At 39.7% G+C, this 25,327-nt stretch overlaps 2 protein-coding genes across 2 annotated transcripts; one reads left to right on the forward strand and one right to left on the reverse strand.

Annotated features, from left to right (window-relative positions):
• Positions 1-181: 181 nt before the first annotated feature.
• On the forward strand, positions 182-4,739 carry CTBS (chitobiase, di-N-acetyl-; the record flags this gene model as incomplete). Its single annotated transcript, XM_010157804.1, has 6 exons — positions 182-320; positions 1,061-1,269; positions 1,888-2,059; positions 2,785-2,882; positions 3,588-3,749; positions 4,554-4,739. Coding segments are annotated over 6 exons (966 nt in total), but the record flags the coding sequence as incomplete, so codon positions are not given.
• A 2,770-nt stretch (positions 4,740-7,509) lies between these two features.
• On the reverse strand, positions 7,510-24,550 carry SPATA1 (spermatogenesis associated 1). Its single transcript, XM_010157805.1, has 13 exons — positions 24,515-24,550; positions 23,503-23,609; positions 20,507-20,624; positions 18,050-18,103; positions 17,631-17,952; positions 17,313-17,516; positions 16,952-16,982; positions 15,472-15,585; positions 15,262-15,322; positions 14,200-14,305; positions 10,410-10,579; positions 8,436-8,534; positions 7,510-7,614 (listed from the first exon to the last, which is right to left on the reverse strand). The coding sequence occupies exons 1-13, from the start codon at positions 24,548-24,550 to the stop codon at positions 7,510-7,512; spliced, it is 1,527 nt and encodes a 508-aa protein (XP_010156107.1).
• Positions 24,551-25,327: the final 777 nt, after the last annotated feature.

Below are 25,327 nucleotides of genomic sequence, written 5' to 3' on the forward strand. Positions count from 1 at the left end.
GTGGCCGGGAAGGCCCTGGCTGGGAAGCTGTTGGCGCAGCCTGGCGGAGCACTGAGGGGCGACCATGCGAGCTGGTTTCCAGAGACACGGGACATGTAGCTTTTTAAGAGGCATGTGGAAAATAATCATTTTGCTGAGAAGTGGTTGGAGTTAATGAAGGTCCTTTTTACCCCTTTTCCAGGTCTTTGTGTTTGATGTGGGAAAGGAAACCTGGAAATCTTACAACTGGTCAAAAGTTACAACTGTGGCAGCTTTCGGAAAGTACGACCCTGAGCTCATGTGCTATGCTCACTCTAAAGGCTCCAGGGTAGTGCTGAAAGGTTGGTTACGCTGCGAAAACGTGGCCGTTCATGTGGTACGTGAGTAAGAAGGCAATGTACGTAGGGCTGTCGTACCCTGACATTTTGCAGGTATGCAGGTATTAGAAAACCGGCGGTGGCTTCTGCCACGGTAATAGCAAAACCATTCCACTGACATCAAAATAAATGTTCTCGAGCAGGGAACATCACAGCTATAGTGAAACAGTGAGGAAGGGGGGAGGGGAAAAGGCTGTAGTGAATACCTGTTTGGGTCTGTGTTCTGGATGTTAAGTGCAGTACCCAAAAGCCAGGGTAAGGGAAGGGACTACACAGTATTTTTCACTTAAATCAGTTCCTCTGTATTAGGAAGTGGCTGCGTTTTAAAACACGAATACACTCAAACACTTTGTAGGTACAGATGCTGTTTGGAAAGACAAAGGCCATCTTGCTGATCTGTGATTACCTGCTCTAAGCAAGCTTTTGCTCTGTTGAGGCAAAAACGTAATCCAAGCCCACTGTGGAAAACAACAAGGTTAAACGTAGAAGTGTGCTTATCCAGACAGCAAGGCACAGTCCCTCTGGCTCCCTGGAAATGGTGAATTGTGCTTGGGAAAAAAGTTAACTCCTTTGTATTTTACCAGTATGTGCATGGGGAGTTGTTATTTTGTGGTTGTATCAGCTGGTTTAGCAAAGACAAACCCTTCATCCTTACTATGACTGTGGTGCAAATACCTGTTAACTCCTCAAGGCCTCTTGTCTAGGTGATGTACCTCTTAAGGAAATTACTGATCCTGCTAAAAGAGCAGCATGGATATCCCAACAGGTGGAGCTTGCAAAAAGTCAGTATATGGATGGAATTAACATAGACATAGAGCAGGAAGTTAATGAAACCTCCCCTGAGTATTATGCGTTAACAGAGCTTGTTAAAGAAACTACAGATGCTTTTCACAGAGAGATTCCAGGATCACAGGTAAGAATGGTCTTCTTTATACAGACACTAAGTTTAAGTTTATGAAATGAAAGGAGTTTTGAGAATGCTGTTCAGCATATGAACACAAAAGACAAATTATGCAGCTCTAAAGCATGATATTCACGTGAATGGTTAATGATGAACGTTAGCTGTGATATGCTTTCATAAGAATCACTCTGACCTGCATGAATTTAAATGGAAGAAGGGTTTCACTGAGGTTTGTAGACACAATGTCACTGCTGTGTGTGAGCTAGCAGCAATCGGTATGGCCTAACGAATCTTTGAAAGTAGGGCAAATGGAGCCTTCTGGTGCAAAAGCTTGACCGTGTTTTGCTAAAGCCATCACTAAAGTTTTAAGGATTTGCACAGCACTTTGTATTTTTTATGAGATGGTTTTCATGTCGTATTTTTATTTCTTCGGTGTTTTGAACTCACTCCCTGTTTATCACCTGATGCTTATCTGCTGAGCAGCTGCTTCTATAGTTTGTTAGTATCACCGTTTGTTAACACTGTGCAACACTTGGGAAGTAGAGTCTTCCAAAGTTACAGCTGTTTTTAAAGAGAAATCAGAGCGCTTAAGCGCTGTACATGATACTAACTTGTCCCTTTTTCCTTCAGGTAACATTTGATGTGGCTTGGTCTCCGGCATGCGTAGATAAAAGGTGCTACAACTACACCGGGATTGCAGATGCCTGTGACTTCTTATTTGTGATGTCGTATGATGAACAGAGCCAGATCTGGACAGACTGTATTGCAAAAGCCAATGCTCCTTACCTGCAGACCTTAGTTGGTGAGGACAAAATGCCTCCCTGGGAGTCAGAACATTTCCATTTCTTCACATGATAGAAAAGATTGCCCCTTCTTAGACAAGTTCCCTTTGTTGTTATTTAGGCTTTTGAGTGTGCTCAGCCATGTGCTGTCCATATGTGAAAACAGCATCCCGGGTCCTTACGACATGTCGGGCAGGCCTTCAGCAGTCATGTGTTGTTATCTGTAAGTGTGTAGTCCTTGCACCGTGACGAATGACATCTAGAATGACAAACACATTTAGAATGACAGCCAAAGCAGTGGTGTCTGCCTGCCTGTACAAAGAAGCTAAAGCATTTGTCTCTCACCCTTGTGAACTGCTGCTATGGGCAGCTGGTTTTACATGTGAGCAACCAGAACAATTCCTGGGATCTGAACAGAGCAAGCGTAGGAGTGTGCAGGTGGGAGGTGAAGAGCTTGCACCTTAGCCTCGTAGTGAGGCACTGGAACAGGTTGCCCAGAGATGTTGTGGATGCCCCATCCCTGGAAGGGTTCAAGGCCAGGCTGGATGTGGCTTTGAGCAACCTGGTCTAGTGGAAGGTGTCCCTGCCCATGGCAGGGGCGTTGGAACTAGATGATCTTTAAGGTCCCTTCCAACCCAAACCATTCTATGATTCTATATTGGCTCTGGCTCTAGACTCGTTCTAAGGATAAAAAGCACGGGAAGATGCAATAATGCATCCTAATTTTTATTTCCTTCAAAACTAGGATATGAAGAGTACATTGCTATGGGCATTGATCCCAAGAAGCTTGTGATGGGCGTCCCCTGGTATGGCTATGACTATGTTTGCCAAAACCTATCTAAGGTAAGATGAAGGTTTTTCATTTGCAATCGTATTGTTAATTTTTTCTTTGGAAAGAGACAGCTAGATTTTGTTGATGCTGTTTTTGGATGAGGAAATATTGTGGTCTGATGGGTAAGAGCATAAAGCTGGGACTCGGGACAGGGAGACTTTTGCTTGGGTGATAACTGATGAGCAGTGTGTTACCAAACAAGGCATTTTATCTCTCCCCAGGCAACCTGAACCCCGTGATACCCAAGCACAAGGTTTGACTGTAGATCTTATCTGTATGAGCAGAGACGATGTCCAAAGGCACTAGACTTGTATCTGCCTTCTCAACACGGTCACTAAGCTAGCTCACTACTTAAAGACTAGGTGCAACACCATAGCAAACCTATGACTGTTAAATTATAGCAGTTTATGGGTAAGTCATGGAGTCTCAAACATTATACTTACAAAAAATGTAAGAGTGAATTAAAAGTGGAAAAGGTAAGACAACTGTGTAAGCTGAATTCTGTCCACTTGATCCTGTATTACTACAGAGTAAACAAAATTTAACTGTCTTAACTTATTTCTGTCTACAGTTAGAATGCCTGTCACTGATAATTAAGGATTTGGGATTTTTGAGACGTCAGTGCCTTTGGTGACTTTGTTCTTGCCTGTACTGCTATTCTGGAGTTCAGTAAATCTATGTAACATGAAACTTGTGCCTTTTGCTTTGTTTTTCAGGATCATGTTTGTTCCCTTTCCAAAGTACCTTTCCGTGGGGCTCCTTGCAGTGATGCTGCAGGGCGTCAGGTTCCCTATGGAGCAATAATGAAGCAGGTGAACAGTTCTCTTTCAGGGCTGCTGTGGGATGAGGTACAGAAATCTCCATTTTATGAATACAGGGTAAGTGTCTCTTTACAGGACACCGTGTTGTGGAGTAAATGTTCATGAACCATAGTTCTTTGATTATAAAGTTTTCAGGGTTAGATTCTTCCATTTGTGTATGTACACGTCTCTTTTTTTGTGTAGTAAAAGATGGCAGGATTTCCCTATCTTGAATTTCCTCTGGAAGACGGGTGCAGTGACTGAAGGCTACAGGAGTAATAAAGATGTTTATTACTTTGCAGTTTTCTGGAGAGAATGTGCCAAAACATCCTTTTTGATGTGATACAAAGAAATCCTATAGCTTCATCCTTCACTGTTACAGTTATGAGTTGATGAATGATTTAAACTAAAACAGGTTCCGAGATGCTCTTAAGTTTTTCTAACCCAGTGCCTTGCATGCATGTGCTCTTCTGTACTTGGTCTCTACACAGACATAGGGAAATAGTCCATGAATGATTGTCTTTACATGAACAACACGGTGTGTGCATTTCATCTTGTCTCTTTAGACATAATTCTGTTTCACATGTAGATGATTAAAAGATGGTTATCAAACTCTATGAACTTTGATGTATCATGTTTATATAGATAGGTAGATACTGACAGTGTTGAAACACTTTTCTAGGATTCTTTTGGTCACTTCCACCAAGTATGGTATGACGACCCTACATGAACAACACGGTGTGTGCATTTCATCTTGTCTCTTTAGACATAATTCTGTTTCACATGTAGATGATTAAAAGATGGTTATCAAACTCTATGAACTTTGATGTATCATGTTTATATAGATAGGTAGATACTGACAGTGTTGAAACACTTTTCTAGGATTCTTTTGGTCACTTCCACCAAGTATGGTATGACGACCCTCGCAGCATCTCTCTAAAAGCAGCGTATGTGAAGAATCGAGGTCTGAGGGGCATTGGCATGTGGAATGGAAATAGTCTTGACTATTCCAGGGAAGCTGCAGCGCAACAACAAACTGAAGCAATGTGGCAAGCCCTGACACCATAAGAATTATATGAACCCTCGATTTAGAATGATGAAAATTGGTGGGTTTTTTAATCATAGCTTATACTATCATGGATTTTGATTTTATATGAATATACTAAGGTCACAAAAACTTTGGGAACCAGCCAAATTCATTTATGTTATTTTGTATGCAAAGCCATATTTTTGTTCTTCAGAAAGTTCCCATGTTGTTTTGGCAGGATTTTTTTAAAAAAAGACTGCTCATCTTTTTCATTTTTCATAGCTACTGTAGACCTCGAACCCAGTGTGTATCTGGTAACAAGATTTACAGGAGCAGTCTAATAATGGTCCTCCACTGAGGCTGCCTGGTGCAGCAAGTATTCATCCTGGGGTCAGATGGGGATGTCTCAGCTTTCTGACTTCCCACCCCAACCTCTCTTCTAGCTAAGTCACTCTTGAATCAGATTGAACACTGGGGAGACAGATTGTTGCTTAGATGCAACTTGGTGTAATTTGTGCTTGTAACTCAAAATACTGTATAGACTGAAGAAATATGGAACAAGAAGTAGTTGCCATTAAGATTTTTATCAGACTTATAAGAAAGGAAGGTTTAATACAGTCCAGTTTCGCTGTGTTTATGTATCACATAAATTCCTTACGTTTCAAAAGCCAAAAATCTTGGACCCAGTCTTGAAGAAGCAACATTGATATGGAGAGGACTTGGATGAGGTTTTCTTCCATTTCAAACTTTACTTCCTGAAAACTAGAACTCAGAAGCTTATTTAATGAACTGCCGATGTATGTTTCCACACACTTAAAGATCCATTCAGTAGCCTGCTCCTTGTTTTTATGTGATGTCGCCTCTGAGATAATATGAGGTTGTATTTTCTGTTTGGGAGTTTTCATAAAATAATTTGCCTAGAGAAATCGTGTAACTTTCTAAAATATCTGTAGTCATGGAAAGATTGCCTCATGTTTACAGGGTATTTTTTGTTAAATAAAATGCTGTCTTCACAAAGGTTGGTGAACAGTGTTGTCTGTTTATGCTTTACTTATTCTACAGCTTACAGCCCACACTGCTGCTCAGAAGTGTTTCACAACCAGATTAAAGTGCAACTGTGCCCAGCTTAAGTGACTCCATTAATTAAACAATTTATTTAATTAGATAGATGTAGTCAGTTGTGGGGTGGGTTTTTTGATGTGTGGTTTTGATTTTTTTTTTCCCCTTGCTGAATAGTCAGTGTGAAAACACCACAGAATAGCAGCACTGGCGTAATGGCTGCTGAGGAGAAGACGATGTGAGTGTCTGACTGCTTGATACGACAGGTGATGGAAAGCAGAAGGTGAAGTCTACTGCTCTCACATTAAAAAAGAAAGAAAAAACTCTTGGAAAATCCGTGGGCTCTACTTGAGAACTCTGGTCTGTAGGTTTTAGGAGAAAGTGATAAATTTATTTGAAATACAAATACCTCAGAATTTATATTGCTGTTTATATTCATATGCTAGAATACTGTGAGACAGATATTTGTGAAATTGAGAGGTCTTCTGGAGTGGATAATCTGAGCTACAAAATCCTAACTGAAAGCCAGCAGATTTCTACTTCCTGTAGCAGTCAAGAATCGTGAGTTAATAGTTTGGGGTTTTTTTTAACTTGGGTTCAGATTTCCCAGTAGCTAGTTGCCTGCTTTTGTGTCTTAAATAAGACACAGTTTTGAAATAAAGCACGTAGGATTCAATCCTGAATTGAGCAAAAGCAGTTGTAGTTTTAATAATTAATGTAATACTTCAGCACTAAAATCTTTGTTAAATCCTATCTTTAAGACAATAAATTGGATGAGGGGTGGTTTGACTGAAGACTTTTGGAAGACAGTCCTGTTGAGAGTTGCATAATTTTCTTATTGCGTGACTTATTTCCGATGAGTGTTTCACCTCCAGTAATAAATACAGCCGTGTCAGCTTTTTAGCTGATGTTAATTCCTAGCATGTTCCTGCTCTGCTTAACATAGTAACATCTGGAACTGCAGAGAAGCAAACAGGAGAGCTAGAAAAAAAGGACTGTCAAGAAGAGGCTTCTGATTACTCTTTGAGAGAACTGTTATCTAAGCACATGCATAAGTTTGAACTTAAAGAAAAACAGAGTATGCAATACTATAAATCAGACCAGGATCATCGTTCAGCTTGTCCAAGAGAAAACTTGCATCTTCTGCTAACTATGGAAGAAGATTAATGTCCATGTGGCTTTCCTAATGAGAGGGAACAAAAACAGCTAGACATGAAATAAGGTCAGATTATCTGAGATTTTGTTCATTATTCATAACAATATGGCAATAATAAATTGGTAATCTATAGATAGGCATAATGACAAAAATACACTGCAGTAAATTGCTAAATAAAGAATTACTGTCGCTGTAGTTCTATTTTAATCATCTTCCAAAAATGAAATGCATGTGCCTGAAAATAAGAACAGATGGTTATAGGTTTCTTTGCTTCGTAGGTATTTTGTAAAGAAAGAACATCAGCATGTCAGTGTGATGTCACACAATTTGCCCTTTTAAAATCACTTAGCTTTGGTTTAGACACATTAAACTGTATGTTTAAGTAGCTGACTAATCTTACAGTAAGAGTGAGATTTAAAAAGAAGTGAGCTGCAGCACCTCCGTAGCCTAGTATACAAAATCTACAGCAGTTAGAGTTGTTGTCTTTTTACAAGATAACTTCAAGAACATGTAAACAAATGCTTTGAAATTCTGAGCTTCTCTATACACTACAGACCTTCTGAAGAGTCTACAGATGTTAAAGTCATGTCATCCTCTTAAATTCCTGATTTTCTGGACTGGAGAATTAAAGCTGAATGAATCTTCTTCTGTGTCAGTTCTGCTCTCAGTGCCTGTACATTGGACGCTGCCTGCTTTCTCATCTGCAGAAAAACCCAGCAATTTAAGGAATTGCAATTTAAGGAAGTTTTTAGAGTTAACATGTATATGGGTTTATATATCCAAGAATGAATTTTATATAGGCTGGCTGAATACAGGATACATCTTTCATCTTTAAAATTTTACATGTCTAATTAGACAGCCTAGTTCTAGCACTGCTTTCTTCTTTACTCCACCTTGGTGTTTTTACTTCAGAGACAACTGTGAAAGTCACTGTTCTTTTCACTCCAGTGGAAGAGGCATATGGAGTTACATCCACCCTAGATTACCCAGTAAACAGGCATGAGCAATCTCTGTGATGCAGAGGACTCCTATTTCAAGCATTCAAAGCTTAAAAGCTACACAATGTCCAGGTGTCTACCATCACCTTCCTTCCAAAGGGGGCCATAGGCAGCACTGATAGGGAACAGCGCAGATGAAGAGAACTGCCATCTGCTTCGAGAGCCATTCTCTTTTTATTTTTTCTTTAAAACAGTGTCTCAGCTATGGCACACTACTATCAGTGCCTCACCAAGTATGTTCCTTCAATCACCCTTAGAGTGAAACTGGAATTCCATGAGAGACTGTGAAGCTTAGCTGACATACTACCTTGAAAATCTAAGTGCTTGAATGCCACACATTCAAAATCATCTAATAACCTGGTGTTCTGGGGTAAAGTGATTAAGTTACAACAACAAACACCATAAAACTGACAGCATAAAGCAAGAACTGGTTAGCAAATATTTGCATCATCTAATGTTTGATCTGATCTAAGGTTCTGTATACATAGTAACATTTTGACTGTTTTAATTAAGAGGCAGAGTACCTTAATTTCTGTTATGAGTTTCATTTTTGTATCATCCAGCTTCCTCCTCAGTTGATCAAGTTCATGCTGCACGGTAGTAATCCGGATGATTGTGTAATTCTGTATGAAACAACACCACCACCACCTTACATGCAGCATTATTCATCTCTTCATTCGCTGGGTCTTACTTCACCACTCAGAAATAATTCTCTAAACTCCTGTGCTTTCTTCCAGTCCTTAATGTGTGCTGGGCTCTCGCTGGTTTCCAAGAGTGCATCTCCCATCAGCTGGGTGCAGAGGTTCTTCCACTCCCTATTGCTTTGGGAAGTTAAGATCCAGACCAAATCTCCTGAGTAATAGTTGCTTTGCAATTATGGCTACTCCCCATTTCTAAGAAAAAGGCATACTTTAAATCATATTTTTTTTCTCTCACAGCCTTAGCATCACTCTGTCAGAGTATGTTTATTGATGAGATTGCTACACTCATGCGATGTTTAGTGCAGATAAACTCCTGGTTATACAGCACGTTGTTCCAGCAGTAGCTGTGGGCAGGCCTATCTTTGAATTAACCTGTAAAATTAAAAGTCATGTTTTCAAAATGTCAGTTCTGATACTCAGCTCATGTAAATCAGCCATGGTCCCCTGAAGTCAGTAACACTGAGGGGTGGGGGTGTACGTGGCAATCTCTTGCTGTTCCAAGCCCTTAAAAATGCTATTAAAGTGCCAGCTGAAGCAAATGCCGTGATAAAGTTGCCCATACAAGGAGTCATTAAGTGGTATCTGTAGCCTCTCATCTCTGAGCTCGCACTGTAAGCTTCTCCCTACCCAGGGGTGTAGCTCCCTGTGGCCGAGTCCCGCTGGCTCAGCTCACCGAGAAAGCATGAAAGGCAGAGTCTGCGGGACAACAGCAGGCAGGGCCATCAGACTAGTTGGGGGCTACTGAGGAATGTCGCTGGGTTGAGTCATCCCTAAGGACAAAGCTGGTGGAAGAGGGGAAACCAGCAACAGTGGGATCTACTCCCCAGAAACCCAACTCTTCCTGCCTGACTGATGCCTGCCTGGCCAGCCGAGGCACCTCACGTAGCACGTAGGGGTGGAGAGCATCCTTGTCCTTAGCTCAATTGCTCATTAAATCCTAGCTATCTTCTCTGTGTGCGAGCCAACAAGTAACTGCTGTACGCACATTAAGGTGTGCACATCCTCCACGTAAGGCCTCTGCGCCTAGCCAGCGAGACCTAAAAAACCCTGATATCCCTCCACCCCACCAAAAGGAGCAAGAACATATCTGAATATAGCTAGTTATAGATAGCTGAATATCAATCCTATTAATATTTTTATGTTGTAGATATTTATCTTACTATAGCTTAAATAAAACACATTTGCATACAATATATGCTCTTAGATCATATATACACTCTCCCACCTTTCAGATACAAGAAAGGGACATTTATTTTTCCTGGTCTACCTTCAGATTTGCCAACAGACTTGCTTTCATGAATGCATTTAGAAAATTAGCAGATACAACTATTGGGAAAGGTGTTTCCACCTTTTCTTTTATCTTTTCTTAATTCCTCTGAACTTCCCATGATTTGACTCCAGCAATGTAACACAGGACTCAAGAGCTGCACAACTGTTCAGGTGCCACCACGCCAAAAGCCTCACAGACATTTCTTGTCCTCCAAACACAACTAGAATTCACTACCTCTGTACAGGAAATCTGGGGTGAGTTCATTAGCCATGCTGAACAACAGGGGATTTTGTTAGGAGAAGGTACCGGACAAACACAAAGCAGAAAGAGCCAAATGCTCCGACAAAAGCACTTCAGTCTTTCTGAGAAGAATGCACTGAATTCATTCTACACCTCAGATCATCGAGGCATATTTGTCCGTTGAAGCTAGTTTACAAGTCATTGGCTGGTGGTGAATTTGTAACTTTAATTCACATTCTATACAAAAAAACAGGCTGTGTAAAGAGACAAATAACACAAGCAAATACCTTGGAGTTTGTCCTGTTGTTTGATTGTTTTCGGCTATCTCTGGCTTCCAATCGCAAGAGTAATTTCTGGTGGTAAAGCTCTAAATCTTGGCGCAGTTTGTTTAAAGTGTCCTCCAGTGAAACTGTAGCTTTCTTTGTCTCAAAGTATTTCTTTTTCCAGTCCTCACGAACTACACAGAAAAACAGTAATACAGCTTGATCTTGTCCGCCTTATCGGAAGGTCTGTTGAAGACAGTAATGACCAGCTGATCTCACCACATTCAGCTGGCCAACGCACACATTAAACATGGCAGTAGGTCGTCTTACAAAGGCAGTTAGTGACAATCTTCATTAAAATGATACTCACTGTAAATGCAACTGAATTTTCACACAATCATCTCCAGCAAAAGGCTGTCTGCCCACTGAGATAAAACACAAGGTGCAAACCAAATTTTTTTCAGCCTGGCTGTTCTGCAGGTTTCAGCTGCACAGTAAGTGCTCCAGACCCGTGAAGACTGGCATGTCCACCACAGCCTGCAGTCCACAGTTTGACTGTAGCAGAATATTTAGCACTGTAGCTTGTGCTGGTTTTAGTCAGGACAGAGTTAATTTTCTTCACAGTAGCAGGTATGAGGCTGTTTTGGATTTGCCCTGAGAAGAGTTATTTGATATAACTCATTTGATATGATGTTATTTTAGCTGGTGCTGGGGAGTGCTTGCACCAATTCAAGGTCTTTCCCATCTTCTGACACTCCCTGCGTTCCCAACTTTCTCACTACAAGCAGTGTCGGCAGGGAAACAGTTCAGACAACTAACCCAAACTAAATGAAGGAGTGTTTCCATTCCACAGCACATCATGCTCAGTACATACGCAGGGAGTGGGCCGGGGGCCATAGCTCACTTGTTTGTTAGCTCGCTTGCTCGTTTGGCTCATTAGTTCATTAGATTGTTTTATTGGTTAGTGTGTTGGTGGGTGGGTTGGCTTTCCCAGCTGTGCTGTCACTCCTGGGGCTCTCTTGGACTCTGGCTCTGACTCTCACTACTCAGGACCTGTCTGTGTATCAGTTGGCAGGCGGTAGGCAACTGTATCATGTGTTTTATTTCCTATTATTTTAATTACTTAATATTAGTAGTATTTTTAGTATCACTAGGATATTAATTTGTATTCAACTATTAAATTTTCCTTGTTTCAATCCCTTGTCTTTTCTTCCGATTCTCCTCCTCCACTGGAGGGGGGATGGGGAGGGAAGCGAGCAGCTGCATGGTACTTTGTGGCTGGCAGGGATTATACCACAACAAACTTTATGCAAAGTTTGAGCTCTTCAGGGCCAGAGATACTGAACAGCTTACTTTTATACAGAATTCCCAAGATATGTGACACAGTTATTTACCTCTGCACTTAACTATGATTCCTCTTGTGTTGTTAACACGTTATCAACAGCCGGCGCATAAACCTCGCCGTACCTAGTGTGGTAGCCTTATGGCCACAAACATCCACTAGTCTGCCGTGTCTCTTAAATGATTCCTTCTTTCAAGGCACATTGTAGGAAATCAGGACAACTGCTTCTCAGAAACTAAGCAAAAAGAACCCAGCTGTTGGAGGACTACACAGTGTCTAGCTGAGAGTGACTGTCAGCATGGCAGTCTTAGGAGGATATTAACTATAGACGAGACCATTGTTCCTACGGAATATGCTCTTCCCTTCCTACCTTCTGAAGGAACATGTTTGCAAATGCACGTACTTATGAAACCCTAAAGGTCTGATAAAAATAATTGAGAGGTAGAGACACTTCTTTAAAGAACTTGCAGAAGCTGTTTGAATCCTTGTGAAATAGCCTTTATTTTACCTAACTGGATAATGTCATTTAAAACAATGCAGGAGCCATTTAGGGCTTATCTCAGCAGGGTCAATTATCTTGCCTTGCAGCTCCGTGCTACTACAGACTCACTGCTTCACGTATCGAGTTTGTTGGTTTTTTTAAATACAGCTTCACCATGCTGCAGAGTGCAGTGTAGCCATGCCTTTAGAAAATAACTGAAAGAATTGGCTTGTCTTCTCCTTTCAACAGCACTATTAATAATAGTTGAGACTCCTAGTGATTTAACCATATGTAAGTACAAAGAGAATGCTCTCGAAACAACAAAGTGATTAAACCTCATCTCTGTGTAACTGGAATGTGACTTAGGGAGGATAATTTAAGGATAAAACTGAACATAATTTGACAAAGAATATTTGGGTGGGATTTCAATGAGATTTTTTCTCTGGTAAAAAACAAGGTTTGTCAAGCTTGTCATGAGAGGCTTGTAACTTCCGTGCCATAAGCTGAACAGCATTAGACAGGAGGAACAAAAAGTGTTAGGCTAGCAATTGGACTAGAAGCCCAACACCATAAAAACCTCTGTAAGCACCAGCTAAAGGCAGGTTTAGAAGACGTCAGCCACCCGGACGTCCATCAGCCTGCGGAGCAGCCTGCACTAGATCTCTGGGCACTGCGCGTACATGGGGCACAACTTGAATGGTTTATAAAAGCCATGTACTTGTAGATTTATAAGACTGTGACAAAAAAGGAAGGAAACATCACAACCTTGCACCTTTTTAGCATGCTGTTACACAAATGAGCCTTCCCAGAGCTATTGGTAGCAAACCACTCTCTGTAATTAAGCTCACTGACAAGGAGACAAACGTTTTCACATTGGTTTCAATCATTCCAAATTCCAAAATAAATTAGAAGTGTACCGTGGTATCTCCTTGACTTGGCTTGTTCCAGTAGCCCTTTAGCTTTTTTGATCAGTTCTTCTCTAGTTTTTTCCATGTGCCTTCTGTCTGTCTTCATTTGTTGCAACTGGTCTACCATCCTGTTTTCTAAAGATATTGTAATTATATTTAGCAAGCATCTGGATACTGTGAGTAGGAAGAATCAATCAAGATTTTGTGGTGCACCCATCATATATCATGCCAAAAGCTCTGTCAGAACAGGCAACAGAAATTCCTTAATTTTAATAAACTATCTCTAACTTTTCTAAATGGCTGGTGCATTAGAAAAGAAGTGAGAAATCCAGCACGCATCCAGGTGTCCACACACACACACACAAACAAGTAAACACCCTCTTATACGCCTAGAGACCGTGTCACTAGAAGTGTATACTCAAGATACATATAAACTGCTGTATCGGGTTTGCATGGCAAGGTTTTGTTAGTGGGTGGCTTCTGTGCGAAACGCTAGAAGCTTCCCCTATGTCCAATAGAGCCAATGCAGCCGGCTCCACGACGGACCCGCTGCTGGCCAAGGCCGAGCCCATCAGCGAAGGTGGTAGTGCCCCCGGGATAACCTGTTTAAGGAGGAAGGGGCGTGGGCAACCACCCTCTGCAACTGCAGCCAGACTGGAGTGAGAGGATGCGAGAGAAGCAGCTCCGCAGACACCCAGGTCAGTGAAGGAGAAGAGAGGCGCTGGAGCAGAGATTCCCCAGCAGCCCACCACAGCGGAGGATCCTCAGCAATACTACCACTGGTTTTCTTTGCTACATTCTCACTTTAGTCAGCAGTATTTCATCCAACATCCCTCCTTTTCTCCTTCCATCCCCAAATCCACAAGCTGAGTTTTCTAGCACTGAAAATCTGCTGCACTCTATGAACAGCTCATGCAAATTATAAATGCCTGGAATTTTCCAACCACAAATTAAAATCTGTAACACTACTGCGATTGAATATATGTACAAGTTCTTCCATAGTTAGGTATTTCTCTCTTCAATAACTAATCCCTCTTGACTAAATGTTCACTTCCCTGTGATTTCTTAGTATCATATACTCACTTGCTGCCTGAATTGAAGGTACTTGAGCTGGATTTACAGAGAGTGCCAGAAAAGGTGCACTAGGAGGCAAAATATCTCTTGGATGATTTTGCTTGTTTTCATCTGCCTATAGAGTCAAAAGACACACCTATAAGTACATAACTCACAATCCTGAATAGTTACCTTAGACTTATGTCTTGAAAGCGGCCTGAGTGACTGGGAAGGCTGAACCTGAATTCTGCATATAAGCTTTTTTATTGTGTTACCAGTACAAATGATTACTGAAGTACAAAGAGTTGGACCTCTGCAAATAAAATCAGAACACTCAACACTCCCGCTGCAGAGAACATACAGAAAAAATGTAGACTACTGCTAATTGTTCTTGTCCACATCCACAACCCTACACGTTACTGACACTTCCATGCAAGATATGCAATAACAGTCCTTAAAACTGCCATCTGGCTCATTGCTTACAAAGTCTAAACTGCCAATTTCTAAACTGAAATTTATAACAGCAGGTTTTCAATTTCCTTACTATTTTCATAAGACTTTACTACACTCACTCACTTCTGCATGAGACCTCACAGGTGACAGTTAACAGGGACAGCTATTATGCTCTAGGATTGCATGTGGGTCCTGAGTCTTCCTAAGTATGTTCTCATTCTGATACTATGAGTACATCATATGTTCTGTTTTAAAGGACTTTATAGTCAGAAGTTTTGCTTGGCTTGAGAGAAGACAAGTTTATCCCATAGGAAATACGAAATTATAAAAATGTCACCAATAAAAATAATGTTACTGTCAAGAAACTGTAAAAAAATCAGCTAATGTTAATAAGACAGAGATAGTTATTGTATAAGTAGTTCCTGTTACATTATGACCAGAGGTATAACTTCTGATGATTTCATTTTCTAGAACTATAGCTGATTTTTCAGAGTAGCAGTGTATGAATTAACTTCTCTCAATTACTTCCAAACCTACATTTGAGTATTTCATATTTCCAACGAGTTACCTGTCTTATAGAATGAGACTACTACTAGGTGGAGGAATATGTTTATTGCTACGTTACCTTGAAAAACACACCTGATTATCCAGTTTTTCACCAGCATCAGCTACAGACTTGTTAGTTCTGTATTGCTGCAAGCTAAAGATAAAATCAAAGCGGCAAGTGAAAATTCATGTAATGAAATGGGGGGGTTTATGCATTTTTTTTTTATTCATTTGTCTGTAAAATAAGTTTCTAGCTATGAATTAATATTATCCATTATTTTAGCAGAATCATTATTTACTAACCTTTGTTTTTTGCGTAAGTATTCTGTGGTTTGGTCTTCCATTGTTTTAAGAATTCCAGTATCTTGTGTTCTGTCTCTGCTTAGGTTGGCGTCTTTTTGGTGGTCATTATTTTCCGTGCTTGTTGGTTCTGTGACAGGATAGTGATGATCAAAATATATATAGATTATACACACAAAATTCAAGCTGTTTTGACTGTCAGTGCCTGGACAAGAAATTTCAACCTGCCCTAGAAATTCAGTGAATCAATCCAATAAGTAAATGTTATCTCTGGGGTTTGGAAATGTGTGTGAATAACAGAGGAAAGAAATAAAGGGAACAAAGGGTGGTTTTGTTTTGAGAATTTGTATCTAACTAGTTCTGATAACTTGTACAAGAAACAATATCACAGATAAGGAAAGCATGCAATTATTTCACCTTCCCTAAACTGATTCTGTATCTAACAGTTTCTGCCTTTCAGAGGCTGAAGATCCCCTACAAACTGGAGCCAGCAAAGAAAGGGAGAACAAAATGTTTTGCATTTAAATGTTAATGAATAGATGTTACCTGCTTTAAAATATATACAATAAATATTTTAAAAGAAAATTGCTGACGGACTTCACCTTTACGACTCAAAATCCACATCCTTCATCATTCAAAATAAAGTTATGGAGAACTTTTCAGTCATTTATTTACATACACATATTTGTACATTAAGCAGTCTTATACTTAATATCAGTTAAGAGGATGATGGACAAAACTATTTTTTGACAGATCATTACTGGAAACTGAAATTACTGAAGTCATCTATGAAAGCCTTTTCTAATACACTCTCTAGACACATCTCAAAGAATACAATGTCTAAATTTTTGTTTTCTTACTCAAAGTGCTGGATATCCAGAAAATCACTCTAAATGAGTTCTACAAAGTGTCCATACCTATGAAAAATTGAATATTGCCTCCATGAATAATTACTCATAAAAATTTCCAACAGAATAGATGTCACCTTTTTTACACAAATTGTAAAATTCTACTCAAATATTAAGGCTTCTCTTTCAAAAGTATTTCCTCAAAAACAATCTATGTTATAATCTTGATGCTAATATAGCAGTAGTCATTCAAATCTAATTTAAACACATTCTTTTTTGGTAATCGCTGTAAGTTTAGGAATATTAAGAACATTATATAATGTTCAGGGACTTAATGGCCCTCAGTATCCGTAAGACATCCCATTTTAAAGGAAGTCCTAGTTAACAGATCTCTTCCAAACAACATTTTCTAATTTGGCATAGAGCCGTTACCTAGGTTACGTGTGCTTTAAACCCCTTCATACTTTTGTACTAATTTCCCTGTGGTCTGCTCAGAGAATTCTCTCTCCTCTCAGTTTTAGGAATGCCACTGTTCAATAGCACATAGATAAACATTATATGGGAGGGAGGGGAGGAAACACTTCCTCATCAGTAGTAATGTAGTGATGGATAAGGTGACTTATCCTTTCCCTGATATACTGATAACAAGATTTCTTTCATTTAAAACTGCTGTTCAATTATGGGACCATCATCCTCCAGTCTTTACAGCAGCTGCTTAGTAATTTCTTTTTCTCATACAAATAAGATTAGACAAATGCATCAACCAAGTAAAGTCTTTTCCTGTATCAGTATGGTGATAAATGTAGTGAAATACACATTCAGAGTAAAAACTGCAGCCCTTTGAAAGCTATTACTATTATTTAAACAATTAGAATACTGTTTTAATAGCAATATTCCAACTCATGCTTCAACTACAGTTCTCTTAGGACACAGCTTTACTGTGCCAACTTTCTAAAAAACATGCTTTAGCAAAAAGATGACAATGAACAGTGGTACCCTTTTGATATTTAATGTGATTTGGGCGTGTTTGACTCTGCTGGCCTTGTTCACCACTGCGGTTGACAGGAAGAGTAGGCGCAGTTCCTTTGGCTTTGTCGTTCCACTCAGGAGTGTTACGGTCTTCTTGATCCTGGCTGTGACGATTTTTCTCCCAGCCTGTAGGATTTGAATGACCTGGTGTGAAGAGAGATCCATTCTGATCTGCAAAATAATTGATATTAGAAAACAGAAATGTTATTTTATTGTAAATACGAATAAAAATATTTATTTTTCTCCCCCTTCTTCATCCTCCTTCACTATATTGGTTAAACTTACCTTTCTCTCTGAACTGTGTCTGTTTTTCTTGAATCCCGTTGTTAGGGTTTTCCTTACATTTTCTGTGCAAAACTCCAACAGGTTCTTTCTCACCCCATTCCACCAGACTGTGCATTTCCTGATTTTCCAGCCGGTGACTGCTCTGTATGTTTTCTACAAATTGTTTTCTTTTTTCAGGCTTTTGCTGGGAAAGACTGAGTAATCTGGATCCATAACCAAACCTATTAGCTTCTGCACTAAAGAGATGTTTTTGTTGGGTTGATGATGACACATCTTCAAAGTCTTCCACTCCAGGTAATAAATATAACTCAGGATAAAGTGCCTGAAATATGCAGTATATTCATCAGACAGGACAAAAGAGGAAATGTGCAATGTAAAACTTCCTGAAAATGATGCCTTAAAAGCCATTCAATACATACATAAGGAGGAGCAAATGACTCCAGTTCCAGTTCTGCTTCTTGCTTTGCTTTCACCTGGGAAAATAAAGAATGGAAAAGTAACCAATAAAATACTTTTTTAATCAATAATGTTATATATCACTTAATTTCTAGATTCTATTGTAATTTTTACATGCTACATTTTTTCTTACCAGCACTATCTCCTGTAAAGGCCTGATGGGGAAGAAGGAGCATAGACTACTATTTTATTTTCTGACATAGCACTGAAACTTCGTCTGTTTTTCAAAATCTCAGTCAGACTCACAAGAGTACATAGAGGTACTGAATTTTTTTTTAACCCACTGCACTTTCTCTTATGGTTCAAAGGACCTGATTCAACAGTCACAACAGAAGAAAGACTCAGACTGTCTTTGCCAAAACTTGTTTCAAGCTGAATCTTAATAGAAATGCTGAGTCTCACAGAATTTTCTCTGTTGACCTGATACAATACTGCAAAATGTTTAATGTTTATAGGGGAAAGAAAAAAATCTATTAAGCTCGTATGTCTTCTTGTATTTATGGTTTGTCTTAATATTCTTTGTGTGATACACACTTTCAGATTTCAACAGTCACCCTAAAAACCAAGTCCAAGATAATCAGTGTGTGTTTGAAAGATGTGCTCCGACAGAAAAAAGAAGAAATATGAGTTTACATTTAAATAATGAAATTGAACTAAACATGGGGCCAAATTCCGTCCTCAGTAATGGCCAGGCAATGCCACTGCCTCACTGACAGAGGCGCAGGCTATATGCAAGAAAAGGGGAACAAATGAACACGATTTTGGGTTATGTTCATTTTTGATTTAAAGAACCTCACTTGCAGGTAGGCTACAGCTCTTAGTACTGCTTACATTGTTACTGTTGTGAAACAGAAAACTGGGTGGGGGGAAACTCACTCAACAAATATTTGATCATGGAGATGTAATTCAGTGAGGTTACCATGACCCTTAACAACAAATAAACTAGTTAGTTGGTCTGTTGCTTTACACTTTGTTATAAAGTTAAACATCAAGCAACAGTAAATACCCCAAATTAAAACTGTAATTTGTCACTAAAAATCTTCACTTGTATCTACCAATATCTTTAATTCTCTATTAAAGAAAAATATTTTATTAAACTCCTGACATTCTAAAGGAAGCTGGAAAATTTCTCCATTTATCTGAGAACTATCAGTGGGGAAGAAAATATACTATCTTACTTATTAGGTTTAGATTAGATTAGATATGAGGAAGAAATTCTTCACAGAGAGGGTGGTGAGGCACTGGAACAGGTTGCCCAGAGATGTTGTGGATGCCCCATCCCTGGAAGTCTTCAAGGCCAGGCTGGATGAGGCTTTGAGCAACCTGGTCTAGTGGAAGGTGTCCCTGCTCATGGCAGGGCGGTTGGAACTGGATGGTCTTTAAGGTCCCTTCCAAACCAAACCATTCTACAATTCTATGATTATCCTGCAGTTAAAAATATGTCAGTTCTTTGAAGACACATGCACATTTTCAGAATCAGATTGAGTCACAGGCTTGAAGTACCTCTTCAAATGTTTCCACCTTGTTTTTGCACATTACTTAGTATTTATTCTACTCTTCTGTGTGAGTAACTTTAATGATAACTCAACTACAAATGAAATAAAGAACAGCACCAAATTTCCAGCTTGTAATTAATTTCCAAATCTGTGAGAAACAGAGGTGAAATGAGAAGTGCAAAAAAGGTATTCTGTACTTACATACATAATTTAAGTCTTTGTCATGAATAAACGCTCAGTTGGACTGATTTTCAAGTTTATTTAATCTTTAGCTATAGTTTGTAAGATATAAATATATAGAGAATCAATGTGAGGAACAGTTATGATTCACAGATGTAGGGTTTAGATTACATAAATATCAGGCTGTATTACTGGACTAATCAGTGGAACACAGATGTATATCCAGCAAAATTTTTATTCAGAGACTGATCTTTAAAAGCTTTTGGGCAGGTCACAGCAGGAAAAAAAGAACACTGACTTACTTAGCTTCTGTTGCAAATTCTTCAAGTGCCATATTCCCAACCATATACTGATAATAATGGCCTTAGGGGGATTATTTTTTTTAATGCAACCAGATTTGTCATATTTAATCCACTGACTTACCAAAACTAGCATCTTTTCACTGAATGGCAACTAATTACATCTGATGCTTTAAAGGATTTTTCTAATATACCTGTCCAGCTGCGCCTTTGTACCTGGGGATGTAGATGTGACAAAAGCTTATGCTCAAGCATGTTTAAAAACAAATGCTAACAGTGCTCCTACAGTTACGTCTATTTTCTGTGATATTATCTAATCTGCAGGAACAAAATTTGTGGTTTGCATTATAAAGCAGAAGAGCACAAAATAAAAAAAACTACAAAAACCAAACCAAACAAAACCCCCCCAAAAACCCCAAACAAACAAACAAACAAAAGAACTTACCACTGCTAGTTTTTTCCCAATACATTTTAAAAATTTGAATTTATCTGCAACTTCAACTCCATGCAGGTACTCTCCAAGCTTCTCCCGTAACACACTTAATGTGATGTGAGGAGACACCCTGGAATGTTGTTATTCATTAATACCTCTGTAAGATCAAATAATGATGGCTAGTTAATAGGAGGGGGAAGATAATGCTACATACATGCTGGATTGCATGGACAGAATGGCCAGAAATGAGAACTATGTCTTGGAACTGAAGCTAATTACATACAGGCCAGGGAGTCTTGGTGTGGTAGAGTCAGAACATTGTATCACGTTATAGTAGACTATATTACAAGGGCTGTCTAACTAGGAATATGCATGTTTTAGGAACCCCGTACAAAGGGAGAATACAGAAGTAGCTGAAATTTGAAAACAACAACTTCAGAATGCTCTTGCTCATCTGCAGATGAATAACAAAAACACTGGAAACTAGAGTCATGCATTTCCATACAGGAGACAAAGTTTCATGGGGCTGGTCCAGGACTGTAGGACACACCACTTCAAGCACTAAAGGCTACAGAAGGTTTCATCACTCTCCACTTTAAGTAGCAGGCACATTCCTGTGATTTTGTCTTCTCCAACACAAGTTTACGGTTGGGTGTGTGTATGTGTACATGCAAATGTATTTTAATTCAAAACCAAACACTGCAGTGTGAACATTTCCACCATAGTTTGATGATGAGACAACTGATGCAAATATGAATTGCATCATTTAATGTACTCCTGGAAACCATGCAAATATTAAAGTAATGAGCTCAGTATAAAAACCACCACAGAACAAAAAGCATCCCTGCAGAATAAAACTAAATGTGCAAGAGTCACACAAAAGCTCTGCAGCACAACATAAATCTAATTGCTTAAATGCTACCATATAAAATAAAGGGAAACAATTCAGGGCTGAGACTGTTAATCATCCAGGCTGATTACATGTTAGCATATTAGCTAGTGTGATTTTGGCCCAGGCAGCTATCGCTCCTCAAGCAAAGCACAGACATAGCTTAGGGGATAGCACATGCCATTCTCATTAAACAGCATAGAGCGTACCATCCTTTCAACTTGGTCAGGTCTTCAACATTAACCTGTCAGGGTTTGTTTGCACTCTCAAACAGTCCTATATGCCTTCATTTCAGGCCCTAGGTATGTAAAACCACCCTCAGTTTCATCTTGTAAACACAATACTTCAGTAGGCTACAATGCTTCCCTTGCATTACTGCAAACACCCTGGACATTGAGGACCCTCCTCAAAATGGGCCTTGGAGCAAAGGCATGCAGCAGAGGAGACCCAAGTCTGCAGAGTGGACACATCTAGACCACACTGCTTGGTCCCTGTACATTCAGCTCCTGTTTATTTCTTCCCCAGCCAACATTTTCCTACCCTTGCTCCAGATATTAACCTTAACGTCATTTATTTCAAATGCATAAAGAAATATGTGAAAGATGGATTCATAATTCAGCACACATCCTTCCAAAATCTCACATGAGAACGGAGCTCATCTATAATTCAAGCATCTCTCATAAGCTGTAATTTCTTTAGGCTGATGTCTTGGAGATCTGCCCCTTGAACAGTCTTCTGAAACCCAACAAACACAAGCTCTTTCAAAGGCAGTTCTAAAACCACACATTCTTTGGTGATAACGTCCTTCCAAACCAGCAAAGAAATCTAAATCTAATGCATGTATGAGCAGCAGGGAAAGAATCTAAGTAACTGTGATGTATCATGGGAGAAAATTATTTAGGTATACAGAACCTGAGATACAGAGCAGAAATTTACCTGAAAACTGTTTGCAGTGTAGGTGCTAGGAAACTATAATTAGGTATTTTTGACTTGCTGCTATTGGCTAGCAGAAGACTAGTCACATCTGAGTAATTTGCTTCAGGGTGTTCCTTTAAAAGTAATGCAAACTTTTTGCAGCAATCTCATCTAGAAATAACAAAAGTATGGCTTCTGTGGTGAGGAATGAGGAAGAAATAAAAGATCACAGGGGCTGAGAAATCAACTTGATGGGAACAAGAACTAGGAGCCATAGACACTTACACACTTAATATTTTCCACTGATTTCATGATTAATGGAAGTGGCCTGTACTTCGACACAGGAAGACTTTGTTAGGCTGACTCAGACGGTACTAGGGTTGTCAGGCTGACTGGACAGTGCTATCAACAGCGTCCAAACAGCGTGAGTACCAGCAAGGCTGCTGTTCCTTCTCCCACATCATAAGAGAGAATCATTTTGGTTTGGCTTTTGTTTTAAAGTCAGTGATACACTGAATGGGTGCTAGTTATTGCTAATGCTGATGTACTGCAGCATTGCATAGTACCTATAGAGCAATTAATTAGCAATTATTTAAGACTCCTTAGCAAGCAACAAATACCCAGTGCATATAAATGCACTGAAACCAATGAGAACCCTATTTTAAGTTGATGCCTCAGAACTGAGACTTAGTGAAATAAATTTACACTAGAGAACAGAGGACAGTGACAGATATCACATTAAGTGATTTGAAGTTACTGCTCCAGATGCGTATTTTTCACCTCTGCTAGAGACTAGTACAGTGAACAAAATGGATACACGCACTAAGTTCATCTAGTTTCAAGCAGCATTTCAACAAATGAAGCTGTGAGAATGAATACATTTCTGCCATACATACTCATACCTGACTGCTGTCAAACTTTTCAGCTACACAATTTATGTTGTGATCTTAAAACATAAATTATTCTGCAGCAATTAATCTGCAGTGCTCTGGAAATGCATTTCAATGGTTTACGTCAAGGACCGCAATGGAGCTCAGCCTGGTACAGTCCAAACAGACGTAACACTGTCACCCTCCCAAAATGATTAGAGAACACCTCTTTTCCAACAGATGTAACTGTGCTCTCGAGAGCAACAGCTGGACTAAATGACCGAAGGACAATATGAAGGATCTACCACGCACGTGAAGTCTAAGACTATACTCACCTTATAAATCCAGCTGAGATGAATTTGCTAGTAAGAGATACAGGAATGGTATTCAGCTTGAAGTTCCACACTTCTTCTGGGACATAAAAAACATGGAGCTCCACCAACTAAATAAAGAACAGATGATCGTAACTGTAGGTGTATGATAACCCTCTTCTTACATGCTTTGTTTTGCTTAGGTGGACTTCCAGTTTGTGGAGGCAGGAATGGTTTCCCTGATGTTAGCACATGGACTACGAGAGCAAGGCTCTATCTGACAGCGATTACATAGTGAGAACAGCAATGAGTCGAGTAATTTGTGACTGAATGCCAGCTGACAGCATCAAAATAAGTCACATCAGAACAAGCTCAACAATGGAAATGAAAGAAAGGAGAGCCTGTGCTACTGCTGTATGTCACTGTGACAGCAATGGACAAAGCTTACCAAACCCAGCTGATACTCTGGAGTGTGTCATGGTTACAAGAATATTGCAGCTCAAATCCTACCTTTGTTCATCTCATAAAAACTACAAAACTCTGAAAGCTTGATCCAAACAGCACCACAACTTGACCTTGCCAGCAAAAAAAAAAAATAATCAAAATACTTCTGACTGTTGTTAATAACATTAGCTACCTTAGCAGCACATGAATGCTCCTGGTAATGTCTGCAACAAGAATAACTAAGCACGCTCTGAGCGAGCTTCACTTAGGTTGTGTTCAAACGTGTCACAGCTGTGGGATTCTTAATGTCTTGGTCTTGAGATTTTTAGTGAAAAATCAGATGGTATTGACAAGGATGACACTTCCCTATAACTAGAAGCCATGCAAATAAGCTATATTTAATATTTCTGCAATTGTTGAGCTACTAAATATAAACTACAAGAGACTGCTTTCTATATACATTATGTTAAAAGTATGGGTTTTTTTCCTGCCAGGCCTCCTAGAAATGGTGCAGTGTCACTTATTTTAATATTTTTTAATTTTTATTGGTGAAATCTAAAAATTCTTTATGGAAAAGTACAAAAACTCTCACCTGTGACGTTTGAGGTCTCATTTGACCGAACGACATGTTGGTCCCTGTACTTTATCACAGCCAACGCCAGGTGGGCTTTCTAATTTCCTTTTTGATCAAAACATTCTTCAAGAATGAGTTTCATGATAACCTGTTACAAGAGAAGTTACCCCGTCAATATCCTTTATTTTCATTTACTGCTCTTCTGTCAACGAAAACAGAAAAGTTGTTTCTGTGCTGAAGCAGAAAGCTTCCGGCTAACTGGAGACAAGGACTCAACCACACCTTCTACACAAGTATCACCTGAGCAACTGGGGGAATCGCTAAATCACAGCCCTGCAGTGCCAAAAGACCGGCCCTGGAGTATTTCCTCTGAACGTATTCTCCCCTTCTGTAAAAATACTTTGGCGGTATATGATTTTCTACACAATTGTACTCTCCTCCTAAACACACAGACCTAAATCCTGACAAAATGGGATTCTTGCAGGCTCTGGGTTTATCTCTGATGAAGGGGCAATTATTGCAAACTGCAGCAAGGCCACACGCATGGCATGCTGGGCTGGCCAAATGCAGTATTCCAAGGAAACCTGACTCTGCCAGGAGACCGTGTCAGAAAAATCCATCCCTATGCTACAAACCACGGTTCTGCCCTCACCTTGCTGTGACTTTGCATGGTGCTCTCCCTCCGAAGGCTCTGCAGCACCTCAGGTCACAAGCCTCCCTCAGAAGTTCTGCCTGAGCACCTTCACTGCCCTCCCACCCCTCCTGCTTCTCATCCACCTGTGGAGCGCAGGTGACCTGACCTTCCAGGTGACCTGACCTTCCAGGTGACCT

This window comes from Eurypyga helias, unplaced genomic scaffold (assembly GCF_000690775.1).
Source record: "Eurypyga helias isolate BGI_N326 unplaced genomic scaffold, ASM69077v1 scaffold1278, whole genome shotgun sequence".
NCBI lineage: Eukaryota > Metazoa > Chordata > Aves > Eurypygiformes > Eurypygidae > Eurypyga > Eurypyga helias.